Here is a 15,117-nt window from a genome sequence, read left to right on the forward strand (position 1 = left end):
GAAAACCATTAAGCCCTGTTTATTTAACTTTTTTGCTGCTCTATATGTAGTAATTTAGTGAAGTCATTGTAAAGTATAAACATCACAGAGTCACAGAATGAAAGTTTATCATTTGCATGTGTTTTAAAGACATTTCAAGAGAGTTTAAAGCAATCAGGCCCAACATAAGTACATTTGTAACATTAATGAGGAATTATTTTACTGAATTAAAACAATGAAGACTATACAGCATTACTTTACATTTCATTATTCAATTTCTGTATACCTGAATACTGTTTGACTGTCCGGAAAACAATTAAGCACTGTTTATTGTACTTTTTTATTGCTCTATATTTATTTCTACTTGCAATTTGTTTATTATTTTTTATTTAGCATTCACGCCCTCAGAAAAATCACCTTTATCAATCATTTATTTATTGCCACATTAGCAACTTATGGCTATTTCATGACAAAATGGATATACATAAAATATTACATGATAAAAAAAAATTTGTGTTACAATAAAAAGTTACTCAGACAATTATATAGGATAGAAATGTATAAAATTCACACAAAAATATATTCAGAGTTAAATAAGATTTTTCCGTTCAATTATTGATTATTTAAGATTCTTCCTGGTGGTACCTTTTTAATAAGTCCATCAAAGTGCTCTCCTTATAAAACATTTTGTCCAATGGCATTTAAACATCCGAATTCCACCAAAATATGCTTCATGGTAAGAGCAGCCTGGCAGTAATTACATTTTGGTGGTACTTCGTTATTCAGCCAATACAAATGAGTCAATCTAGAATGTCCAATTCGACATCTAATATCAACAGTTTGATCATGCCTGGTCTCAAAATTATAATTTGCTAAGTGTCTTTCATTTATTTTCGGGTTAATTTCATGTAATTTGTTATTTATGCAGTTATCTCTCTTTGCCATGTTTCGTTTCTATACAAATTAATTGTAGGTTTCAAGTCCTCAGGAGGAATTAAACATTCTGTCAAGGAGACCCTAATCAATATTTTCTTTATTTCTGGTGAAATTGTATTCAAATCACAATATATAAATCGCAAAAAATACAAAATATTGCAATGTCAGATTTTTTCAATATCGTCTAGCCCTACTATACACATACAGCTGAAGACAAAATTATTCATTTCAATGCTTTTTTTTAAAATATATGTGACCATAACAGACTGAAAGTTAATCATTTGCATGTGTTTTAAAGACATTTCAAGAGAGTTTAAAGCAATCAGGCGCAATAAAAGTACATTTGCAACTTTAATGAGGAATTATTTTACTGAATTAATACAATGAAGACTATACAGTGGTATTTTACACTTCATTATTTGATTTCTGCATACCTGAATACTGTTTGACTCCATTAAGCACTGTTTATTTAACTTTTTTGTTGCTCTATTGTAATTATTTTTACATGCAATTTGTTTATTATTGTTTTAAACATCATTCACACCAATTCACATCATTCACACAATATATATATATATATATATATATATATATATATATATATATATATATATATATATATTCCAGAAAATACAAAATATTGCACTGTCAGATTTTTCCAATATCATCCAGCCCTACTATATACATAGTTAAAGACAAAATTGAACAGATTTAGACAATTACTGATTTTTTTTTTTTACATTTTTTTAGGCATAATATTTTTAATAACTCATTTCTAATAATTATTAATAATAAGAATTTATTTTTGCCACAATGACAACACATAAGATTTAACTAGTTATTTTGCAAGATACTAGTACTCAGCTTAAAGTGGCATTTAAAGCTTTATCTAAGTTATTTAGGCAAGTTATTGGACAACTGTGGTTCATTCCGTACACAAATCAAAAAATAATAAGAGAGACAATAATATTGACCTTATTTATGCAAACCAAACTAAAAGACATAACACTTTCTACAGAAGAAAGAATATTATAGGAAATACTGTGGAAAAACTCCATGTGTTGTTAAAAATAACTTGGGAAATATTAGTAAAAATACTTAAAGCGTCACAGGAGGGCTGATAATTGCATCTTCAACTGTATAAACAAAATACTTTATGCATTTTAAGCATTCATAACTCTTGATAATTCATCATTATCAGCACTGAAGCCATGTTGGTTGACCAAAACAGTTAAATCTAGTCATTATTTACAACTCATCAGCGGCAAATCAAACCCCAATACCAATAAACAGGTCAATGAGTGCATCTACTTTACAGCATCCAGCACAGCTGACCAACTAAAGCAAGGTAAACAAATAAACAGGAAGGCCTTGCCAGAACATACCACAGCAATACCATTTCATGTCTATGGAGTTCTAGGAAGTAACTTGGAGTATTGTGTGTTTACTGTGGTTCTGGCCAAGCATTTCTGACAACATTAAAGTGCATGACAATCACAATAACATGACTCAAGTGGCATTAATACCTTACAAATAAATAATAATGATAATAATAATAACAGAATCATAGCATTGTGATGATGTGTCAAAGTAACACTATGGTATACTTGGTTATAAATAAATGATTCTATTACTATAAAACACCACACTGGTACTGATGAATATGTCAAAAGCAATAACATACATGGCATATCTCATTTATTAATAATAATAATAATAATTGGAAGCACCTTTGTAATTCATATCATATGCTGTCAACGCTATGCCATATATCAAAATACCACCGTTTCATCACCTACACAAGAGACATTAGCATGTAATATATTAAAACAAAGTGATAAGTGTATATATTGGTACTGAACTACATACATGTACCACGGTACTTACATAGTACTGCAAGGTATATCGAAATACCATGGTATAAACATGGTATTACCAGAACACCTTTGGTTGAGTGTTCTGTTTTAAATTGTGTTTATTGCCAATGCGATAATTAAAGTGTTTAAATTGTAATCTAACACAAAAATGCTGTCACGGTGAATTTACTCGGGTTTGTGGTGTTATTTTGTGGGTTTAGCTGTTAACGTTTGCTTATAGCAAATGCTAACCATCCCAGCGCTCTGTAACAACTGACCGCTGCCATTTTTCACAAATATATCATCGTCAGTGATACAAATTAGACTCGTGACAGATTTAAAAAATACGACTAGTCTATTCACAACCATACAACGTCTGAATTGACACGTTAAATTGAGTTTCTAGTAGACAGGAGAACAAATCAAGCCCAGTTAAACAAAGCGCGGCCTGCGGAAGGATCAGAAGCCTCGGTGTTTCCTGACGAATGAACATTAACGCAAATAGCCTCAAAATACAACATCACCACACAAAAGCTGTTGGAATCTACACAGCACGTATATAATAAGAGAAACAGATGTGAATCAAGCACGGGTTAGTGTTTGTTAGTGATACATTTACCTCTTTCTGCGTTGTTTCTGTCCGGCGGCACCGGGCGCGGCCTCGACACTCGCCGGGGTCTGCGGTTAGTCGCTCTGACGGAGTTCATTTGACGCGTTTCTGGTTAAAAACACACACCGCTGCAGCCCTTTCCTCTGGTCCCTTACACGGCGCTGAGCTCAAAAAATGTAAATAAAAGCCTAAAGTGCATTGCACTGCGAATCTGCTTGGTCTGGACTCCGAGAAAGCGGTTTAATGTCCGGGCGCTCTAGTCCGAGAGCTCCGATTTCGATTTCCAGTGGCAGGAGGAGCCATTTACTCACATACACACTCACACACACACACTCACACACTCCCATACACAACCACATGGCGCTGCGCTCCACCAATCACTGAGGGTTTCCCCCCCACAAAAAATACCATGGTAAAACCACGGAAGGCGGATGCAGCTTGGAGTATTAATTGAGGTAAAGTTGGTTTTGCATTCACACATTCGGACTTTCTCCTTAACAATATAATCTCAGAAAAGTATTCTTTGCAAATTATTCAAAATAGTGAAATCATATTAGCTGCCAATGACTATCAAAGAACATACATATTCACAGTCAAATAAAGAGAGCTGATGTCATTTTCAAGTCATATGTGATACATTGTGTGTCCACAATAATGTTTGTTTCGTTATTAATGATCTATTTATTAATATGGGGTTTCATTTGTGCCAAAATCCCCATGCCTCCTTTCTGCTTTGTACTTCACATTTGTCTTTGGCCCCTTTCAGTTTTCCGGAAAGGTGTGTATGTGTGAACAGGCCCTTTTTGAAAATACCGGTAAATTCGTTTAAGTTGTAACATTACCGGTACTTTGCCGAAATGCTGCGCTGTGTGAACGCAGAAGGAAGATTGCCGGAAAGAGCGCGTACACGTCTAGAACGTGCTGACGTGAGACGTCTACTTTAGCCAATCAGAACAGTCAGACGCATTCACGTCCGTGCGGTTTATGAGAATAAAAGCCTTCCCTGCTGAAAAATCCAGCTTAAACCAGCCTAGGCTGGTTGGCTGGTTTTAGCTGGTCGACCAGGCTGGTTTAAGAGGGGTTTTGGCCATTTCCAGGCTGGTTTCCAGCCATTTCCAGCCTGGTCTTAGCTGGTCAGGCTGGGAGATGACCAGCTAAAACCAGCTTGACCAGCCTAGCTAAGCTGGGAGTCCAGCCAAAACCAGCTATATCCAGTTTAAACCAGGCTGGTCAAGCTGGTTTTAGTTGGATTTGGCTGGTCATTTTCCAGCCTGACCAGCTAAGACCAGGCTGGAAATGGCTGGAAACCAGCCTGGAAGTGGCCAAAACCCCTCTAAAACCAGCCTGGTCGACCAGCTAAAACCAGCCAACCAGCCTAGGCTGGTTTAAGCTGGATTTTTCTGCAGGGTTTGAATATTTTTCCAGACACATTTAGCTGCTAGATCAGGGGTCAACAATCTCGGTCCTGGAGGGCCGGTGTCCCTTCAGGTTTTAGCTCCAACTTACCTCAACACACCTGCCTGGGTGTTTTAAGTATACCTAGTAAGACCTTGAATAGCTTGTTCAGGTGTGTTTGATTAGGGTTGGAGCTAAAATCTGCAGGACACCGGCACTCCAGGAACAAGTTTGGTGACCCCTGTGCTAGATGTTCGTCAGATAACGTTTCTATGTTCCTTCTTAATGCTAACCGTGTAAATAATTATCAATAAAATGTTTATGATAATCCATTGTTTGTTTACCTTCAAGCTTTGCGTGTGCCCGTGAGCGCCCATAGCGTCAGCACACACACATATCATGAACACCTCGGCATACGAAAGTGTTTCTCTATGTTTTCATTGGAGTGTACTCAATACTGATCCATCCGAAGAGTTTGTAATGTAGTCAAATGTTTACAAACACAAGCGCAGCCGTTTAGAGGTCATTTCTGGTTAGTGATGTCAGAATTTACCGGCATTTTGCGATGGATGTGTGAATGCTCTTTTCCGGAAAAATTCTGCAACGTATTCGCCTGTGTGAACAGCGCTTTTTTGAATATACCGGTAAAGTCGTTCCGGAAATTTTCCGGATATTTACTGGTATCACTGTGTAAAAGGGGCTTTTGTCTACTCTCATTGCCCTCATGTTCAGGAAAATCAGCATTGTTGACGTACATGTTGTCTGTTGATGTCGTCTTAATCTGTCGTCCTGTCAGTTTTTCTCTGTTTATGGGGTATTCTGTCATCTGATCTGTTGTCCTTATTGTTGTCTATTCATCTCTACTGTCATTCTTACCATTGTATATGCTGCCGACGGACGCTGGGGACATGCTTTGGTCCGGTTCAACTGTACATAGTGTGAGTACCCCCTAATGGCCCATTTCCACTGAGTGGTACGGTACAGTTCGGTTTGGTTTGGTACGCTTTCATGGCCATTTCCACTGTCAAAAGCCTACCGAACCAAACCGTACCGTACCACTTTTTCGGCACCCTTTCGAAAGGGTCCCAAACGGGAGAAAGTGTACCAAAAGGTGGAGCTAAACGCGCAGCTGAACGCTGATTGGTTACAGAGATACGTCCCCTGCTGAAAAATCCAGCTTAAACCAGCCTAGGCTGGTTGGCTGGTTTTAGCTGGTCAACCAGGCTGGTTTTAGAGGGGTTTTGGCCATTTCCAGGCTGGTTTCCAGCCATTTCCAGCCTGGTCTTAGCTGGTCAGGGTGGAAAATGACCAGCCAAATCCAGCTAAAACCAGCTTGACCAGCCTGGTTTAAGCTGGACATAGCTGGTTTTGGCTGGGCTCCCAGCTTGGCTAGGCTGGTCAAGCTGGTTTTAGCTGGTCATCTCCCAGCCTGACCAGCTAAGACCAGGCTGGAAATGGCTGGAAACCAGCCTGGAAGTGGCCAAAACCCCTCTAAAACCAGCCTGGTCGACCAGCTAAAACCAGCCAACCAGCCTAGGCTGGTTTAAGCTGGATTTTTCAGAAGGGTCACGAGCTCCTGGAGCTACACAGAACGTAAACAAAGGAGCCGCCATGTTTTTTTTTTAAAATACAAAGCCGAGACATTACATGGAAATACTATACCAAGTGAACCGCTCTCTGGCCGGCCAACTGAACCACGCATGAGCCTGATTCAGAGCACTCACACTTCTCAAACGATCCGGGAAACGGGCCAGGGCACAGTTCGGATAGCATAGTGTGAGAGCGCCCTTAGGCCCATCACAATCTACAGTCAGCAGAGTCATAAACAGCACTAAAGCATATCAACATGTAAGCAGAAGGTTTTGGTCATTTTTTTTTGCCCATCACAGTGGTCTGTGAATGAAGAATAGTTTGCTTTTGTATGATTTTAATAAGCTGCAGCTGGTTGAAGGTCGTTTTTCTGACAAGACAATGAAGCACTGTGTGGTTCTGATTTTGGGTTGCATTTTAATAAGCACTGTACACTGTAAAAAATGCAATACATTCAATTAATATAAAACAATTAAGCTGTCCTGTATTACTAGTCTCATTTTAAATACGTAGTTTGAACAAGCATATATATTTATTTATTTATTTATTTTTCATAGTGGAAGCTTAACAATATCATTAAGGCCATTAGTGTCCATGCTTTTTCTTGATAAATGCAGTCCTGGCCTGCAATGTCTTTTAAACATAAATAGCACTACAGTATTTATCAGAGTGTATTATTCATTCATTCATTTTCTTTTAGTTCCTTTATTAATCTGGCGATTCCACAGCGGAATGAACCGACAACTTATCCAGCATATGTTTTATGCAGTGGGTGCCCTTTCAGCTGCAACCCAGGGCCGCCCCAAGCCTTCAGGGGGCCCTAAGCAGGATTTTATTTGGGGCCCCCTTGGTGCAAACAATATGACAAATTATCGTCAATCCTTGATTATTCGCGCACTATAAATTTAAAACACACATTATCGATTTTATTTGCTGTAGATGTGTTGCTTACATTATAAAATGTTTTAAGACAATTCTAAATATTAATCTGCGGAAACAACTTCCTATTGATCCCACTTTTTATGACTGCTTGCCACAAATCTAAATAGTTAGACACAAAATATTATTCTGAGCTGACAGAAACAAAAACAGCTGGAAGTAGCCAATAGCATACTTATTATTATTATTCAGTCACAAGACGCAGCCAAACAGTCAAACATAGTGACAATAAAGATATTTTTTAAATGGATATAAACGTTAACCCTGAAAAAAAATTGTATTGTATGTTGTAGTTCAAATAACTTAAAACATCTATTTAAATGAAATTCAAATGAAACCAAGAAGCATTTTCAGATCTCTTTAGATAAATGTCTTGATAAATGTCTCTTTAGATAAATTTAGATAAATGTCTTGGCGCCAGAGTATGTACAGCGGTCGGAAATACAATAAATGGGCATATATTTGTCCCACCCCTAATCCACAACACAACAAACTAAAACAAAAACGAAAGTCACTCTGTCATTTCATGCACTCTTTGGGGCCCCCTGGTGGCTACGGGGCCCTAAGCAGCCGTTTAGTTCGCTTATGCCTTGGGCAGGCTCTGCTGCAACCCATCACTGGGAAACACCCATACACACTCAATCACACGCATACACTTCGGTCAGTTTTAGCTTACTCAATTCCCCTATAGCGCATGTGTTGGGGAGAACATGCAAACTCCACACAGAAATGGCAACTGACCCAGCCGAGGCTCAAACCAGCGACCTTCTTGCTGTGGGACGAATGTAGCAACATTTATTATATATTTACAAAATGCAGATTAAAAAAACTAAATAAATACTAACACAAATAATAATGATACTAACACTGTTTTAGCATTAATTTTTCCAGTCACAGCTCAATAAACATTGATTAGGTAACTAGTACAGAGTAAAAAAATTCAAGATTATATAATTCATATACAGTGCTCAGCATATATAAGCACACCCCTCACAAGTCTCTCTTTTAAATTCATATTTTTAATATGAAACCATATTATAATATATTTGTGCATATACACCAGTTTTGTCAGTACTGAAGCCAAATCTAGAGCTAATCTAGAAAAATAACTTATGATAATGATGCAAAAACTAGAAAGCCATTTTATTTGTAATAAAAAATATTAAACATGAGTTTAAAGAAGAGGAAAAATTAAGAGAAGCAAAAATGGACAAATTTAGTTAAGATTTTGTAGGTTATAATCTATTTCTGCAATATTTAGCTTGAATTTAATTGTATTATCTTTAAATTTCTCAATATGTTTGGTGACTAAATATTATTTTATTAAATATATTTGTTTAATAAATCTGTTTTGATTAAAGGCACCAAAATACATTGCCTATATATACTGAGAAATGAATAAAAGTATTCATTTTCAAAATGGGGTGTACTCAAGTATGCTGAGCGCTGTAGTTAAAATATATATTCCTGAAAATTCTTTACTCTGTAATGATAATATTAATACACTACTACTACTACTATAATAATAATTATGGTGGCTTGAAAAGCCAACATACTGTTATCTCACTTAAACTTATTATTATTCTGCTTCTTCTTCTTTCTTCTGAGACTAATTTTAAAGTCTATCTCCTCCTAACCCTTTCAAGCTTCATACCTCAAACTTTCGTCAAACCTTCAAACTGGTCTGACTCGGGTTGCTATATCTTTTCCGACTGATCCGACTTTCGGTTTTCCGAAAAACGACCCGGAAAATTCCCAAAATTCCCATTGACTTAACATTGGGTCAAACTTTGTGACCTCATAACTCTGCATCAGACTGTCCTACAGACTTCTAACTGGGCTCATTTAACTCAGTCTAGCCAGCAGCCAATAACTGATTACCTTTAAACTTACTAGCCACTCCCTAGCAACCACTTTTGGCACCCTAGCAACTGTCCCATAGACTTCCATTGTAAAAGACTGCCATTGACTTAACATTGAGTCAACCTTTGTGAGCTCATAACTCTGCATCAGACTGTCCTACAGACTAGAGTCAGGCCCCATTCAACTCAGTCTAGTCAGCAGCCAATCACTGATGACCTTTAGACTTACTAGCCACTCCCTAGCAACCACTTATGGCACCCTAGCAACTGTCACGTAGACTTCCATTCAAAAGACTCTCATTGACTTAACATGGGATCAAACTTTGTGAGCTCATAACTCTGCATCAGACTGTCATACAGACTAATGGCTGAGCTCATTTAACTTAGTCTACCAAACTGCCAATAACTGATGAGCTTTTAACTTTCTAGCCACACCCCTAACTACCACATACTGCACCCTAGCAACTGTCCCGTAGACTTCCATTACAAAAGACTCTCATTGACTTAACATGGGATCAAACTTTGTGAGCTCATAACTCTGCATCAGACTGTCATAGAGACTAATGGCTGAGCTCATTTAACTCAGTCTAGCCAGCAGCCAATCACTGATGGCCTTTTAACTTTCTAGCCACACCCCTAACTACCACATACTGCACCCTAGCAACTGTCCTATAGAATGTAATTAGCTGTGCTATCAAATGCTTATAATTCTAACATGCTAATGACATGCCAATCATGCTAGCAACATGCTACTCATATGCTAATCATGCTAATGACATGCTAACTCATACTGGAAACATGCTAATGACATGCTAATTTGTACTAGAATCATGCTAGTAACATGCTAATTCAAACTAGACTCATGTTAATAACTGGCCTACATGCATATCTTTGCATAGCAGTGTCCTATTGACTTGGGGGATGGCTCATCTGACTCAGACAACCAATGAGCATCTCAATATGATAATGAAGCTCACAAGCCACGCCCCCAAATTGATTCCATAGACTTCCACTAAAATAGGCCAAGATGCATATCTTTGCATAGCAGTGTCATAGAGACATGGGGGTTGGTTCATTCGACTAAGACAACCAACCACATTCAAGTTCACTCTGTAACCTCGCCCATAGCAACAAAACAGAGTACCCTAGCAACCATTCATCAACAGCTATATCTCAGCATCAGAACATCGTAGAGACTTGGAGATTGGCTCGTTTGACTCATGCTAGCAAACGGAACTTCCTATATGCTACACATGCTAGCAGTGACTAGCTACATGCTAATATTGACTAGCCCAGTACTGTAACTTGCTAGAAATGCTTACTAAGTATAAATGTTTTATCAATCATGTATGTGAGGCTTGCCTAGTAACCAACCAGGGTACCCTAGCAACTGCCTAGCAACCACCCAAATTACCCTAGCAACCACCTAGCAACCACCTAGCAACGGCCTAGTAATGCCTTAGTAAGGGCCTAGCGACCACTCAGGACACCCTAGCAACCGCCTAGCAACGCCTTAGCAACCACTCAGAATACCTTAGCAACCACCTAGCAACACCTTAGCAACCACCTAGCAACCACTTGGGACACCTTAGCAACCGCCTAGCAACACCTTAGCAACCACCTAGCAACCACTCAGAACACCCTAGCAACTGCCTAGCAACGCCTTAGCAACCACCTAGCAACCACTCAGGACACCCTAGCAACCACCTAGCAACACCTTAGCAACCACCTAGCAACCACTCAAGACACCCTAGCAACCACCTAGCAACGCCTTAGTAACCACTCAGAACACCCTAGCAACCATCTAGCAACCACTTAGGACACCTTAGCAACCACCTAGCAACACCTTAGCAACCACCTAGCAACCACTCAGAACACCCTAGCAACCGCCTAGCAACACCTTAGCAACTACCTAGCAACCACTTAGGACACCCTAGCAACCGCCTAGCAACACCTTAGCAACCACTTAGGACACCCTAGCAACCGCCTAGCAACACCTTAGCAACCACCTAGCAACACCTTAGCAACCACCTAGCAACCACTCAGGACACCTTAGCAACCACCTAGCAACACCTTAGCAACCACCTAGCAACCACTCAGAACACCCTAGCAACCGCCTAGCAACACCTTAGCAACCACCTAGCAACCACTCAGGACACCCTAGCAACCACCTAGCAACACCTTAGCAACCACCTAGCAACCACTCAGGACACCCTAGCAACCACCTAGCAACGCCTTAGCAACCACTCAGAATACCCTAGCAACCACCTAGCAACCACTTAGGACACCTTAGCAACCACCTAGCAACACCTTAGTAACCACTTAGCAACTAGTCAGAACACCTTAGCAACTGCCTAGCACCACCTTAGCAACCACCTAGCAACCACTCAAAACACCCTAGCAACCGTCTAGCAACACCCTAGCAACCACCTAGCAACTAGTCAGACCACCTTAGCAACTGCCTTGCACCACCTTAGCAACCACCTAGCAACCACTTAAAACACCCTAGCAACCGCCTAGTAAAATGCTAATTCATGCTAGAATCATGCTAACAACATGCTAATTCATGCTAGAATCATGCTAGTAACATGCTAATTTATGCTAGATTTATGCCAACAACATGCTAATTCATGCTAGAATCATGCTAGTAACATGCTAATTCATGCTAGAATCATGCTAACAACATGCTAATTCATGTAAGAATCATGCTACTAACATGCTAATTCATGCTAGAATTATCCTAGTAGCATGCTAATTCATGCTAGAATCATGCTAGTAACATGCTAATTCAACCACTTCAAACTTTCAGATTCGGCTTTTCAAGCCACCATAAAGTTTGTCCTCAAACTTTAATATCTAGTTATTATTATTAATATTATTTATTAATTCATCCATTTATTTATCCATTCATTCATTTTCTTTTCGGCTTAGTCCCTTTATTAATCCGGGAATGAACCGCCAACTTATCCAGCAAGTTTTTACGCAGCGGATGCCCTTCCAGCTGCAACCCATCTCTGGGAAACATCCACATACACATTCACACACACACACACACACACACTACAGACAATTTACCTAATTCACCAATTCACCTGTTTCGCATGTGTTTGGACTGTGGGGAAAACTGGAGCACCTGGAGGAAACCCACGCGAACGCAGGGAGTACATGCAAACTCCACACAGAAACGCCAACTGAGCCGAGGCTCGAACCAGCGACCCTGCGACCTTTTTGCTGAGAGTCGACAGCACTACCTACTGCGCCACTGCTTCGCCTCCATTTATTTAATTATTTATTTACTTTCTTATTTTTTTGTCAAAAAATAATAATAATAATACTTTACATATATAAAACTAAAAGTGTATAAAAATAAGAAATAATCAATAAATAAATGGATAAATGAATGAATGAAAATCCGAAGACAAACAGTAAAAAACAGCATAAATAAGTCCACTTAAATTGATGTTGTACATAAATAATGAATGAATAAATAGCCTTTTACACAGGGTCAATATGAGTGGTCACATTCCCATATTAATAAATAAGAAGCTTTATTACATAACTCGGTAACTGCATTCACAGTATGCATTATATTTTAAATTGGGAGACACGACAGCGCCATCTGCCGTGACAAAATAAAAGTGCAACTGTATATCGCCATAATATTGTTTTTATATTGTATATGGACATTTATTATGATAAAAAAATTACTCTCGGCATTAAATAAGGTTTTTAGAGGCTTATTTTGGGGTGTAAAACAAAACAGTGCTGTTAAATCATACGCTATCCAAAATGCTGTTAGTAGATGGTTGTTATTATGCACTAAAATTATATATAATTAATATAATATCATACAAATTAGTATTCATTTAATATAATATAATACTCATCTGATGCACACATCCATCAGTCAGAAGAAAGGCATTCATATTCGGTATATTTACTTTTGTGGTCAAGAATAAAAGAAACTTCATTTCCCAGAATGCACCAATATATACAGTTGAAGAACCTTTGTTTTTTTTTCTTTTTTTAAATATTTCCCAATTGATGTTTAACAGAGCAAGGACATTTTCACAGTATGTCTGATAATATTTTTTCTTCTGGAGAAAGTCTTATTTGTTTTGTTTTTTCAGCTAGAATAAAAGCAGTTTTTAATATTTTAAACACCATTTTACGGACAAATTTATTAGCCCCCTTAAGCTAATTCTTTTTCGATAGTCTACAGAACAAACCATCGTTATACAATAACTTGCCTAATTACCCTAACCTGCCTAGTTCTAACCTAGTCAATCTTTAAATGTCACTTTAAGCTGTATAGAAGTGTCTTGAAAAAAATCTAGTCTAATATTATTTACTGTCATTATGACAAAGATAAAATAAATCAGTTATTAGAGATGAGTTATTAAAACTATTATGATTAGAAATGTGTTGAAGAAATCTGCTCTCCTTTAAACAGAAATTGGAGAAAAAATAAAGAAGAGGCTAACAATTCTGACTTCAACTGTAAATCAAATGTAAATAAGTCAATGATTAGGATATTTCAGTCTTAGATTTCCATCTTTAAGTCTTTATTTCTTCTTATAATTATATAAGATTTATCAGGCATTTTTAGTGAAAATTGTTATGGTTGTTATTATGTAATATTCAGATTCAGCTTCCTGTTTGTGGGGGCCAAGTTATATTCTCTGTTTGTATATTTAGCACAATCTGAGAAAGGAAATGATGGACCGCTATAATGGTGTTATCAGAAATGATTAAATATTAACATGCAGCAGTTTGCAGACTCATTCACCAGGTACTTAGCAGTAATTTACAATCATAAAATGGATTCATAGATGTATGAGAAATTAATAATAAGGCAGTTTACAGATAAACAGCAGATTTGTTGATTGAAGCATAAACAAACACATGGATCACACACCTCATTTAAGTATCTGACTCTGAAAATAGCTGAATAATATTACAATCACCGTGCTGTCTTCACATTTTTGTTTTATTTTTCTTGTGAATATATATATATATATAGGCAACAGCACTACCTACTGCGCCACTGCCTCGCCCGTGAGTATGTATATATATATATATGAGGCAGTGGTGCAGTAGGTAGTGCTGTTGCCTCACAGCTAGAAGGTCGCTGGTTCGAGCCTCAGCTGGGTCAGTTGGCATTTCTGTGTGGAGTTTGCATGTTCTCCCTGCGTTCGCGTGGGTTTCCTCCGGGTTCCCCCACAGTCCAAACACATGCGATACAGGTAAATTGGGTAGGTTAATTGTCCGTAGTATGAGTGTGTATGGATGTTTCCCAGAGATGGGTTGCAGCTGGAAGGTCATCCGCTGCGTAAAACATGTGCTGGCAAAGTTGGTGGTTCATTCCGCTATGGCGACCCCTGATTAATAAATGGACTAAGCCAAAAAGAAAATGAATGAATGCTCACTACTCAATTACTGGGCAATATTTTATACTTTGCTCTAATTTTGCTGTAAGATACGTAAATATATTCAATAGTATCTTAATATACAATATTAATATCGGATTAATACATTAAATATGGCAAAATACTAGTTCTCCGCCAGCTGTCTGCAGCTCTCACATGGTTGCCCACTGAAGCTAAGCAGGGCTGTGTCAGGTCAGTACCTGGATGGGAGGAGAAGGGTATAAACGGAGGGCGGAGCCAGCTCCAAGTGGGTGGGCCTTGGAGCTCCAAGTGGGCTGTGCAAACCTTATTTCGTCGTATTTAGAGTTCAATATTGTGTTTTATGAATGTGTACTCCAAACCCTAAACCCAACCTCACAGTAACCTGTTGTGTTTTATGAACGTCTACACCTAAACCCAACCCTAAACCCAACCTCACTGTAACCTGATAACCCAACTTACTTGTAGTTTAAGTCCCTCCCACTTGGTGGTCACCCAACCTACTTGCGGTGTAATCCCTCCCACTTGCAGGTCTTCGGGCT

At 38.4% G+C, this 15,117-nt stretch overlaps 1 protein-coding gene and 1 long non-coding RNA gene across 2 annotated transcripts in view; one reads left to right on the forward strand and one right to left on the reverse strand.

Annotated features, from left to right (window-relative positions):
- Nucleotides 1-3,478, reverse strand: part of fbxo11a (F-box protein 11a) — a gene marked incomplete at its 3' end in the record, with an annotated part of 45,599 nt that extends 42,121 nt beyond the window's left edge. Inside the window, 1 exon segment of the mRNA NM_001159668.1 lies at nt 3,391-3,478. Within this exon segment, the coding sequence (NP_001153140.1) occupies nt 3,391-3,478 (88 nt within the window).
- The window catches only part of LOC147841212 (uncharacterized), a 1,204,737-nt gene that overhangs the window by 13,938 nt on the left and 1,175,682 nt on the right, over nt 1-15,117 (forward strand). The gene's annotated exons all lie outside the window — the stretch shown is intronic.

Source organism: Danio rerio, chromosome 13 (assembly GCF_052040795.2).
Source record: "Danio rerio strain M-AB ecotype USA chromosome 13, GRCz13ab, whole genome shotgun sequence".
Classification (NCBI taxonomy): Eukaryota; Metazoa; Chordata; class Actinopteri; order Cypriniformes; family Danionidae; genus Danio; species Danio rerio.